Below are 12848 nucleotides of genomic sequence, written 5' to 3' on the forward strand. Positions count from 1 at the left end.
CTACAGCATACTTTGAATTCACATAGATTTTGTAGAAAAAGGTTGAGACTTCCCTTTTTTAGAATGAGAAGCACTGCTGTTCTGAGTACAATGGTGTGGCATCTTGTTTGGAATTTCCCTTGCTTTCTATATATACACATGCAGTGAAGCCACAGGAAATGGAAGTTTAAAAAAAATACCATAGAGCATAGGTATCTGCTTCTTGAACAAATTTGATTCTTGTAGTCGGTTTTATTATTACTGTGCACTTAAGCTTTAAATGATCCCTCAAGATTGTTTTAAAAGATGTGATGTCCTAAATCGTTGGAGGGGGAAGCAGACGTTGCCTTACAGGTTGCAGAAGATTTGAGCGGCTTTTTAGGCTCGATACTGCCCGTGCTCCAGAAGACAGCACTGATGTTGAGCTTCTCTCCCTTGGGGCTTTTGGGGTAGGGAGCAACTTCTGAGGCTTCTCCCAGTTGTATTTTCTGAGATTCAGTGATTCAGTCTTGCCTACAGCTGCTGTTGTGATTGTGTGCTAAGGACCCACTTCTGCATGGCAACCAGCACACTTATTAGTAAACAGTACTGGCTTTAAAATCCCAAGAAAAATACATTATAATTAGGTCCAGAAGTAACGAAAACCAGCTTGGCAGCACTTGGAGGATATATGGTCTGAAAACCTCATTGTTGGTGAGACAGCAGCTTAGGAGCTCTGAGCTTGTCCTGGGTCTGAACTCAGGCTGGTTTAGAGAGTAAAACTGAGGGGGAGTCATTTCATCTAGGAGAAATTTTAGAAGGGATGGATTAATCATGATGGTAATGGGACAAGTGCATTTTGGCAGCTCTTAATATGCTAAGATATATTCCTGTGAGCCTCAGAAGAGATAGTTATCCTGCCTCCTTCCCACCTCCCTGGGCCTACAGAGGTACCTGTGTTGTTCCTCTGCTCACCAGCAATCAGAGATGTACAGAAGCCTAAACAGGCATTAACTTTGCCTGATAACAGGGTCTGGTTATCTTAGGTGCCTTTTGTTACCAACACAGTGAATAAGGAACCAAGTCCCATACACGCATATAGTTTTTCTGTATGGTTTCACAACTCTGAGGCCCTGTTTCTGCAATTTTACAGATGATGTGCGTTTCAGTGAACAAGCATGGTGCAAATGGATAATGAAAGTTCATCAAGTTTGTGCTATTGAAGTTCCTTTCATTTTATGCAGTTAACTTTCTTTCTCACAGGCCTTTATTGCTCGCTTTTGGGAAAGGAGCTGGGTCACATTTACCATGTACCCCAACAAGACACACACTGCTTGGATGGCCATTCCAGTGGCAGAGAAAACCAGTGTGAGGCCAGAAGGAGCTTTCCTTAATTTAAAAGGCTCAAAAAATTACTGAGAACTCATGGCTGCTTTCACTTTAGCATTGGGGCAGCAAAACTGGCAGTTTTAATGTATCCTGGTCTACAAGTTGAGGAACCTGAATTGTGAATGTAGGTGGTGGTGGCAATTGCTTGGGATGCCTTGATGTGGTTGCTTTGCCTGGTGAGGAGAGGGCAGGTAAAGATTTTACACTGTTCCTTCAAGAGGTCTACCAGTGACTTCAGGGTAAAAGCCAAAGCACTGGGTAACAGATCAGTTTTCTTAGAGGAATAGCTTATCCCCTATTATCTGAAATGAACATTTGCATGTAAGACACTGGTGGTTCTTCAGTGTATGTAAGCAGTTTCTTCGTTAAGACAAAACAAGAAAAAAAATTAGGTAAGGCTTTTCACCGACTGGAAAACAAAAATTAGTAGGAAATGGTAAAATAAAATAGCTCTGAAGTGAGGTATTTTTCTACTGAAAAATAGCAGATCTGTCCCAGAGTTTTGCCAGGGGTATTCATATTCCAGCCATTTTTTGCACAGCTTTAGGTGGCAGCTGTAATCTGTGCTTGGCCTATAACCTCAGCTGTTTGTGTCTGTTGGTCCAGCATGGTCCTCTATGGAGATACAGCCAGTGTCCCAGCACTGAAGTGCCCTCCTTTCCCAGGACTGAGAGTCTAACCTCTGCTCCGACAAGGAGACTAATTCACAGGTCTTAAAACCACAAGTATATATACTGTTAGTTTCTGTGGACTGCAGATCCTTGTATTTAATTCTTGCATCTGTTTCTAATAGCTGTAGGTCAGTCTGTCCCACTACACCACAGGGGTTAACAGGAGTGGAAACCTATAGCGGAGTTGAGATTCTGACTGATGTAAATGAAAGCAGTGATCATCTCAAATGCAATGAAAAAAAACTATGCACTGCCAAGATCTAACTTACTTTATTGTTGTGTTTGTAACTATCTTGTGATGTGAATCACTAAAAAAAAAACCTATATTCCACCGTATCAATCAGTGGCAATATGGTATCGGTGCACACTGAAGCTGTAAACAAGGCTTGTCTACTGAGAACAGTTAGAAAAAGTAAGATTAGCTTATGCCACAGGAAGTTTAATCATATGTTTCTCAGCCTATATTCTGTGGGCTACATCTGATCTCTTGGGACCTTAAAAGGTGATGTATAAAATGGTTACTGAAAAAAGGCAACATTGTGTGTGTTGGGAAAAACAGGCTAGTAATCCGTCACAGGTTTGCCATTAGTTAATCTAATCAATTAAGAACCATTGCACCTGCACACTACATCCAATGGCCCATGCATTTTTTCTGGTAATTGGCATAAACCATCATCTTCCTTTGGGGCTGTAACAAGGTCACAAAAAAGAAATAACATGAAAAATATCCACAGTGCTCCCTAAGTGTAGTCCGGGGAAGGAAGCAAAGCAGAAGACCAGAGTAGTGCTAAACAAAGTAAGTTTTCTTTAGTTCTGAAAGGTTCTGGTTGTACCAGGCCTTTACCAGCTCTGACATGGTGAAAAACACCTGGAGACAAGGCTGAAAAAACCTGTGGCCCTGTTACATTTGTGCATTTTAACTTCTCATACTTCTGCTCAAAACAGTCCCCTATTTGTTGCGGTTTTCATCTCCAGTGTACATAGGATAAGAAGATATTTAAGCTAGCAGTGGTGTCATCGCAGATGTGCGGCAGGGTAGGCCGTTAAATGTGTTCTCATGCATCTGAAAGGTCATTCTTCCTCTCACACACGAAGAGTGATTTTTCAACATATTTGAAAATAGTCTGAGACACTAGTTATCACTGAAGTCATGAAATTATTCATATCTGAAACCAAGACATTTAGGGAGCCCTTAGTATAGTTACTGGGAGTATTTCACGTTTAAATACTTGCACTGAAAGAGATTTTTGACCACTTTACTAATGCAGTAAAGCAACTGCACAATCACATTTATTATAAAAATAATCCTTATGTAAAATAGGAATACAGTCAATAATTACACAAATACACATTTACAATTGCGTACAATAGTTCCTTACGGCACAGAAAAAATAAATATCCCTGTACATTGTTTCTGTGCAAAAAAGACGGGCTGGTTTTGGTCAATAACCAGCCTTTTTTGTTTTCTTCACTTCTCCTGACTTCAGCTCAACACCAGGATTTTCAGATGAGATGTCTGAAATTTCAGCCTCAATAGACAAGAAAATACTTTCACTTTTAATCCATATAAAACACAAGATTTATTTTTTCCTATCTTCTGCCAAAAGGCTGCTTTTCCCCTGTTCTTCAGCCTACATTTTTGGAAGAGGAGGAAAATTTCAAGTTCAGTAAATTTTTTCACAAGCCTTCAGACTGCTGTAAAGAATTAGACTCAAATACAAGTCCCGCTGCACTCTGAAGTGAACTACCACTGTAAGTTTCAGTTTAGTTTGTAGTAGAATTTGCATTATGCTTGCCTTCCTCGTAGTTGTCAAAAATAGTTCTTCATTAAAACACTTTACTTGAAGTCTTTCATACAGTCCAAGAGAAGGTAAAATCAAATAAGAGGTAGATATTGTTCATCCTCCTAATTCCTAAGAGGTGTCCATTTGAATTACTCTGGTTTAGGACTGTAGGGGATACGTATGGAGCAAAGTTTTGCTGTCTGTAAAGTAGTGATTGACTTACACGCCTCACATCATGTGGTCACTGACAACATTCAGCAACATGCTTGAGGAATTCATCGCTGAGTTCATCACTGAAAAACCTCATACAATGAGGGCATCTGAGTTCACCCTGCGCCCTGCCCTCGGATCCCGAGTTTCCATTGTCCGCAGGAGGAGAAGCTTGTTCAGACTGCGAAGGTGTTCTCCTTGTGCCTGTTTGGCCTGGGCTATTGCCTCGGAGATGTTCAACGTTCTTCTGTACGTACATATGATTTTGGTTACCAAGGTGAACTCTGAAATGACTACTTGTGTCTCTTCGGTCCTAGGAGAAGGAAGAAGAGCTCTTGAAAATGATGCAATAAAAATAGAATCTTTAGTAGAATATTTTATCACCTTTATCTGAAACACTGCTCATGTTTTTATCAGATTTGTAAATAAAATATCCATCAGTTTTTGCAGTTTTATTAACATAGTTGTAACAAAGGTTTCTAGAAAGCACACCATATATAGCCAGTATGTTACTTAAAAGATGACACTTAAAAGAGTCATGGCCATCCTTCTGCTCCTTCTAAGAATTCACCCTTACTATGCTGATCCAAGATAATGGAAAATGGACTGCAAAGGGGTACTACATGTGCATTGGGAAGCATCTCCACAAGAACTGACTATATAGTAATATAAGTTTTTGATAGTTGCACTGAGCCGAAATGGTTTTAGAAGCACCAAGATTTTTTTTTTAATATATTTAAAAGTACATTCTAGTCCTGAATCCTGTTGACATGCTTTAACTGAAACAGTAGCATGCTGCTTTCTTACCTGTCTTCTTGCCAGCTGGTGCTGCAGACATGCAATTTCTGCCTGAAGCTCTTGTATTTTAGTCTGTGCTCGTTCTCTGTCTGATCTCTCGGATGTGAAATCATCTTTGTAAACTAGTACCTGAAAAAGAATTATTACGTTAATATTTTATAAACTAGAGCACTGACAGGTTACATTAAATAGCTGAGGCTGTGATTCTTTTGTCTGTAAATACTTATTCCCAGAATCTCAATATTATCATTTTTTCTATCTGTAATTTAAAGATATTTGCATTTCTTTTTCAGATCTTTCATGTTTTTGTATTAAAGCCAGCAGAACTCCATGCAGATCTCATAAGTAGTGACTTTCCTTTAAGTTTATGGTGTTAATTATCTGTATAGCCAAATGTGGCAAGACAAGTGGCAAATGTCAAAAGAAACTATTTCATTTTTCCCACTTGGACTTCAGTGGTCTGGGGAGAAACTAAGAATTCCCATCTCTAGGGCAAAAAGAAACTTAATGACCTGTTGCTCCAGCATCTGTATGCGCTCGTTATCTCCTTCACTAGCCTTCTTCACGTCTTCTAATTCTCTCTTTGTTTTCATGCATTCACTCATTTTTTCTTCCAGTAGCTTGTTTAACCGGAATATCTCCTTGTGCATCAGGTCAGAATTAGTTTGTGCTGACGTCAGGCCGTGCTGCTGCTCCAGCTGTGACTTCATCTCTTTCAGCTGCAAGTGGAGTCGCTTCACATACTCATCCCTACTCGCGTCGTATTTCTGCCATTTTGCATTTAAGTCTTCCACCTGAATGATCACCCAGGAGAGTCATGAAGACACAAGCTTTCATAGACTGTCTATATATGCAGGATCAAAATTCTCTAAAAGATAAATATAATATGCTGACTCTAAGCGCTGAGTGTGGATAAGCCACTTTACAGGAGGGTAGAAGATTATTGTGCTATAAGCCAGGATCTTCCCCGCTCGCCAATCCACAGGGATAGTATTAAATGATATGGAACAGGAGGGCTTGGCGGTTACCCTGGGCTTAGCGTTGTTCTCTTGGGATAGAATACAGAAGCATGGAAGGAGCACAAAAATTTTCTTCTGCAGTGTATTTTTGACGAAAACAAACAAACAAGTAGTAACTTGTTCTTAGCTGATAGAACAAAGATTATGTGCCATGCTGAAAGGACTACGAAAAATTCAACTGTCATTTAATTAAATTAACCAGGCCTTACTTACTCCAAATGTACTGTAATTCAGAATACTCAATCAAATCTTAATCGTGTACAGAATGAAAGTACTCACGTGAGCTACTTTTTGTTTTAACATCCTGTTTTCATCTTGTAGGTTGCAGATAAGAGCTTGAAGTGAAGTTTCATTGTCGAAAAGCTATAATTTTCAGATAAAGGAAGTGTTACTTTAAAATAAAAAGCCCAAATACTTAGCTATGCTGTTAAACTGGAAGTAATTTATTTTTTACATTTCTCTAAAACTATTTGCTATCAGCGAAACAAACATACATCTAGGTCTACTTATTGATATATATTTCTAAAAACTAGTAGTATAGCCTACAGCTTTTATAATTAATAAGCAGATCAAAATTGTAGTCAGATTTTTACCACCTTGCTATTGCTTTTAAATAGATCTGTATGGTGTAGAAACACATCTGGCTTGCCAAATTCTGAGCCTACTAAAGGTAACAAGAACAATACTACACGTTTTACATGCATGAGTGTCTACACTAACAACAACAGAGCTTAACAGTTTACACCAGCTCCTTGGAAATTACTTGTTTGGAGTGGGGGATGCACAGCAAAGACACAGATATACCTTTATCTTGCTTTGTTATTACTGTCAATTTTGGCCAGTACTAGGAAGAAAATACTGAGAGAAAAAAAAACCCTGCTTACTAAATAATTGACTAAAATGATACCTCTTTTTTACAGTTGTGACATCTGCTTAAAAAACCCCCGGTGTACGTGAGTAATATAGAACACTTTTGTACAAAATTCCCTAGAATCAGCTAGTAATTGCATCTGAAATTTCTCTTCTTCAACAGGGAAGTCCCCACTGTACAAGGTTAGCTACTTATTACATATATCAAAGTAAATCAAGTTTCCTGTCTACCAATTATATGTAAAATACGATAATACTAAAAAGTAGTTTTTTCTTATATCTAGTCAACCTCTAACTACTTCTTACAGGTAACTCATGTGGGTATGTTTTCTTTGGAAATGGTCCTGGGCTGTTTTATGAAGTAGAAGTGAGCATGTATAGAGTTTATCATAAAAGCAGAGATGAGTGGTCATGTGAAACAGCATTACCACTGTGTAGCAGTAAAAGCATGAGACAGAATTACCCTTTTTTGTGAGAACTGTCTGTAGCATCCTACTCAGTACTCTGATCTGTTACTGGAGGCAGCGCCTCTAATGTTGTTTCCCCATAGTATTATCATGAATTACCAAATGACTCTGAGCCATCATGACTTCTGGAACAACAGAACAACGTGATCTACCTCTACCCTATGCTGAAAAGCTTCATCTAAGGTGATGATGCGGCAAAGCCACACGGCCATTTACAAAGTACCGCAAAATCCAGGTGTGTGTTTATGCGCCTCAGTAGCATTTCTGCCACCTTCCTATCACGAAGTAGTTTTCTTAAACATCCTTGCTGGAGAGAAACATAACCTTGTCCTGAGAGGCCAGGGGAGAACCCCAGAGGACAAGGGAAAAACCAACCAAACAAAAAACTCCACAACAGGTAGGGCAGCTTCACTTATTCTTCCTTAACCAACTTTCTGTAGGTCTGTACTACATGTGCAAAGCCAAGTCCTGATCTGAGAAAACCACATGCTACAGAGTTCTTCATATAAATACTTCTTTAAAATAGCTCTACTTTGGTTTGTGATTTTATACATTTGAACAAGTAATCAGGAGAGACCACCTTCAAAAGCATAGCACCATCTAGTGAGGCGCAGAAGCATGCTGTGGTATAAAGAAGGTACTGTCTGCTGTACACGCAGGGAAAAACTGTTATCATGGAATTGCTGAGGTTGGAAGGGAACTCCCAAGATCCTCTCCAAAAAAAGCCTCTGAGGATAAGTGAGATGGCCAAAATGCACATGATTGGCAACTGCTTCCATCCTAAATTTTTTGGTTCTTGGAATTATTTAGAGTTTGCCACGGTAGTCTTTTCACCCCATATGACATTATTTCAAGGGATGTTTCTCACCAATCCCCAGTTACAACAATCATAGTATAATTGACACTTCAGAAGCTAATAAGACTTTAAATGAACATGGCAGCAGTAAGAATACCTGATTAGATTTTTCAGTAGGTATCTGGTCGTCTGATTTCCCCTTCTCTTTTCTTTGCTTCTCTTCTAAACATTTTGCCAGATGCTGGCACATTTCTGCTGTGGATGCTAATTTGCGCTGAAGTTGGTGAGTTTCATCAGTGAGCGAACGGCACAGAACATCGCTGGTGGCCTGAGCTTTTTCTCTCTCTGCCAAGCTCTTCTGAAGTCGTAAGATTTCTCTCTCCTTTTCGTATGGAGGCTGATTTATCATTTGCTGTATCTCTTCATTTTTCTCCTCCAGTTGCTGATTCAACTTCTGTACTTCCTAAACATAAGGGGGAGGGGAAGTTATTTAAAAGCCAAGTGAACTCAAAAGCCAAAATATGTCTAAGACTGAATTCCATACTGCAGTAATTCCAAATTGCTTCTATACTCACTGCAAAGTATTTAAAAAGTAAAATAAATCCAATTCATGTCTATGTAATCACTCAACCTTGGAACTGACAGATCAATCAGTCAAAATCAAGAACTGTTCAGACAGCTATACAAGCATGTCCTAGTCAGAAGAATGAAAAAACAACCAGCAAAAAATTCAGGAAGATTTTATGAAAAGATACACAGCAACAACAAACTAAAGATGGAATTTACAAGAAACAAAGTAGTTAGAGATTAATAACTATGGAGACTGAGAAATGCTTACTGGTCCTGTATTCTGAATTACCAGATAGTAGCAATTTTCCACAAAAAAAGGGAACTGGAAAGTCATATTATCAAAAATGATTGAAGGGTAGTAATTGCCTGGCACTATCACAAGGACAGAGTGGAGGGAGCAAACGCAACTATCCCACCTAGGAAAGGATGAGCAGTAAGGACAAGCAAACAGAAAATGAAATCCGTGTGGCAGCAATGACTATTTTGGCCATAGCTGACTCCCCCAGGTATGTGCAGGGTCTGACAAACTCTTAGGAAATAACTGTCTTGCAGCCACCACACATTCTTGTTGAATTGGAAGCTCTGTGGGATCATCCACACCACATTAACTTAATGTCTCTGCAGGTGTTCTGAGAAGAACTAAGTTCATTTGCTTACTGGGGTGAACTGCCCTGAGGTACTGGGCATCTGAAGCACACCCGTCCTGACTGTCAAAACCAGCTTGTGCTTAATATCCTCACAAAGTAGAGATGCCGGTAGGAGAAACCTCTGCAGCGCTGCTCCTCCAGAATCAGGGATGCCCTGGATGCCAACGTAGACCCTGAGACAGGTATGAGCTTGACTCTGCCCTTCCAGTTCTTCAGCAGTGCTAAGGGAGCTGTAAAAATCCCTCTTCTTTGCCAGCATGTAGAACTCTGACTTCACAAAATGTCTGATTTTTGTTGTTGTTATTTTTAATGACAATGATTTCGGTGTTTCTGATTGGGCATAAAATATTTCTAAAAAGAATAAAACTAATATCTAACTTACAGAAATAGCCCTTGTTCTTATTACTGATGTTTAAATTCTTTAGCATCATAAATGCTAAATTTCCTGTTTGCTATAATGACATTCACCATCAGACTTCAAAACATAGTCAGATACGATGCCACAGGTCAGTCATCTGTCTGCAAAGTGTCAGTAAGATCATCTCTTATTACAAATTTCCAAACTTTTAACTTATTTAAATGCATTTTAGGTGAGCATCATATATGGAAAATGTTTTGTATAAGCATTAGGTCAAGAGACTACTTATGACAAAAATACTTGTTTCAATTTTAAGTACTGCTTCTTGGTTTGGACATTCCTTCACGCAGCTTCATATAGAAAGAAATGCTTTAAAATTCTTTAAGTATTTCAGACTGAACATGGGAAAGTCTTAATGACAGTAACAAAAATAGCATTTGTGGGGGATGGGAGGGGACACAGTTTTGAGACTTTTTTTTTCAGTCATAAAAGATACCAATTTCTCTAATCTGTCTCCTCACAATCCAGACTTGCCAGTTACTTCTCCAAGTATTAACATGCTGCCTTGTCAGTACAAAAATGCATTTTTAAGTGCACTTAAAAAAAGCCACACATACACAAAAACACTAATAGAAAAAGTGGTGGCACCAGTTGTTTATCTTACAGAACAAGCCTGTTGCACCTGATAAAGAGGAGGGCCTTCAGTAAGAAAAACAGAACTTCCAAATTTAGGGGGTGTCATTATTTTTTTCTTCTCTTTGTGACAACAGCTGCATGAAGATTTACAACGCCGTGCTAGGTTTTTGGTTTAGGATTTGATGGTTGACCCTCTCACACCTAAAGCAGCCTGAACTACTGCGGGATACAGATGGCCGAGCAGCTTTGGGCACAGTTCAATTTTGGGCGCGCAGCAATAGAGGGAGTCCCGCCAAAGGCACCGGCATCGCACTGCGGGTGTCACAACATCTGCTGTGCCACCCGGGGGTGTCGCTTAACCCAGGACCTGTCTCCATGAACGCGAGCAGTCTCAACGCAAAACGTTCAAGGCAACCACTGCTGGGCTCACTAAGCTTAAATTACTCATTTTTTTCTAGGTAGGAGGGCAAGGACGCAGCTCCCGAGGCCAAGGCTGCCGCCGCTCCTGGGACGCACACGCCCCCGCCGGGCCCTTCGCAGGGCGGCCGCGGTGTTTACCTGGCTCAGAGCCTCCACTTTTCGCGCCGAGAGCCTCTCGCTGTCCCGGAGCTGCTCCCGGGCCTGGCCCAGCTGCTCCAGCAAGCTCTCCACCAGCGAGCGGGCCGGCTCCTCGCCCGCCGCCCCCGGCTCCGGCTGCTGGTGCTGCTGCCGGGCCAGGCTGCCCCGCAGCTCCCGGATCGTGGCCTCCTTGGCCGCCAGCTGCAGCTGGAGGTGCTTTAGCTGCTGGGCGGACTCGTGGTACAGGGTGCAGAGCGCGTTGTACCGAGGCACTTTGTTCTTCAAGCTCCTGTTTTCCCGGTGCAGCTTCTCCAGCGTCTCCTCCACCTGCCTGAAGCGGGTCACCAAGGGGTCGGTGCTGCTCCCCTCGCTGACCGAGCACATGGCCGGGGACGCCGAGCCGCGATCACGCTGCTGCCCCTCCTCTTTCTTCTCCAGGGCGAGCAGCAGTCCGGCCAGGTGCATATAAATCCGGAGAGGGGCCGAGACTCCCGCTTCGCTCTTCCGCCTTCGCCGCCGTGGAGGGCTGGCCGCGCCGCTTTAAGCGCTCGCAGGAACCACCTCCCGCCCTTCCTTCCCCGCGCTGCTGTGCCGAGCCGCGGCCCGCCTCTGCGGAGGGGGAACCCCGCGGCAGGGCGGGCAGCGGGAGCCGGCCCGGGGGCAGGGCCGGGCGGGGAACCCCGGCGAGGGGCGGAGAGATGGCAGCTGGGGCTGCGCGGGGAGGGGAAGCGGAGCGGGGGAGAGATGGAGCCCGAGGGGCGGCTGAGGGGACGGGAGCGAGTCCGGGAGCGAGTCCGGGCTGAACGAGGGGAGGGGGCGGAGGTGAATGAGGCGGCGACGCTGCTGGAGAGGGGGGCGCTGGGTCCGCGGAGAACGAGGGGCCGCAGAGGGGGCTTCAGGCACAACGAGGGGGGCTCGGTGGAGGCGGGACCGGCGAGAGGCCGCCGAAGGGGGAAAGGGGAGCACGGTCCTTTGAGGTGTTGGCCCCGCGTTGCGAAAGTCCCGGAGCGCGGCGTCCCAGCAAGAGCCGGTGCGGGAAGTCCCCGGGGCCGGAAGGGACTTTCCCTCCCGGCGGCGACCCCCGCGGCTGCGCCGCCAGCCGGGGAGGCCCCGGAGGTGGCCGGGCCGGCCCAGGCACCGCGGCCCACAGGGCCGGCCTCTGCCCGCGGCCGTGCCGCCGCCTTTCGGCCTCAGCCTGCGGTACAGCTGCGGGGTCTGGCCTCGGGTTTGCCCGGGCAAGCGGTGAAAAAACGCCCGGAAAACCCTGTGCAGAGTGTTGGGTCTGCATCGGTAGCTGCAGGGAGGCTTTGAGCTGGGGCACAGCAGCACATCTCTCCTCAAAGGCTGCACACCTCTGTAGATTTTGAGGAGAAACTTGCTTAGGAAAGACCCCGAAGAGACCAAAGATTTCGAATTCATTTCACCAGCTGGTGTTTATACCCTCAGGATTGCACATGGAGATGAGAGTTGGTGGGAGTGAAACCAGGTGCCTGTCCCCGAACAACCCAGCACCTGTTGCCATCCCTGTGGTGAAATAACCTTTATCAGCAGCACAGAACCTGTTAACCAAGCGTGTTGCTGTTCCAGAGGTTACACTGGTGTAGCATTCTCATAGGTACGGTAAGCTGGCCTGATGTCAAGTATTTTTGGATTGGTTTAGTTACGTCCATACTGTTGTTGTGGTAGAACCACTTGGGAGGAAAAAAGCCTTAAACCAGTACAAAAATAAAGCTTAGGTTACATTTGATTATTATTTGAAATAATGTTTATTGTGCGTGGATGTATGCATGTGTATAATGTATACAACACGGTGCTTTCGATGTGCGCACAGCCTTTTATGGCACTAGGTTCAGCACGATCACAGGAGATGTTTCTGGACTGAGAAGCACATCTGCCCAGTCACAGAGCAAGTGAAAATCACGGCAGTGTGACAGAGCAGCCTCCTGTGTTAGCACCGTAGCTCCTCGTAGGTGTTGGGGTAAAAAGGCACAGCAATGAAGAATTTACAGGGATTAGAACACGATGAAATGAGAAGATACTGAACTTCAAAGTCGAGACGCTCAGTTCCGCTGGTGATGGATTGGAAAGCTCCTGATGCTGGCGTGTACAAAATGGAA

At 43.5% G+C, this 12848-nt stretch overlaps 1 protein-coding gene across 2 annotated transcripts; it reads right to left on the minus strand.

The window, feature by feature from the left end:
* Window positions 1-2917: 2917 nt before the first annotated feature.
* TNIP2 (TNFAIP3 interacting protein 2) lies at window positions 2918-11454 on the minus strand. 2 transcript variants are annotated; one of them, XM_065837032.2, is made up of 6 exons: window positions 10732-11446; window positions 8120-8425; window positions 6109-6192; window positions 5323-5604; window positions 4820-4939; window positions 2918-4325 (listed from the first exon to the last, which is right to left on the minus strand). In XM_065837032.2, the coding sequence occupies exons 1-6, from the start codon at window positions 11194-11196 to the stop codon at window positions 4044-4046; spliced, it is 1539 nt and encodes a 512-aa protein (XP_065693104.1). In that variant the 5' UTR covers window positions 11197-11446; the 3' UTR covers window positions 2918-4043. The 2 variants fall into 2 exon arrangements, with proteins under 2 accessions (XP_065693104.1, XP_071664597.1); XM_071808496.1 differs by lacking the exon at window positions 5323-5604 and having other exon boundaries at window positions 10732-11454.
* Between the last annotated feature and the right edge of the window lie 1394 nt (window positions 11455-12848).

This window comes from Patagioenas fasciata, chromosome 4, assembly GCF_037038585.1.
Source record: "Patagioenas fasciata isolate bPatFas1 chromosome 4, bPatFas1.hap1, whole genome shotgun sequence".
In the NCBI taxonomy this organism is placed as follows: domain Eukaryota; kingdom Metazoa; phylum Chordata; class Aves; order Columbiformes; family Columbidae; genus Patagioenas; species Patagioenas fasciata.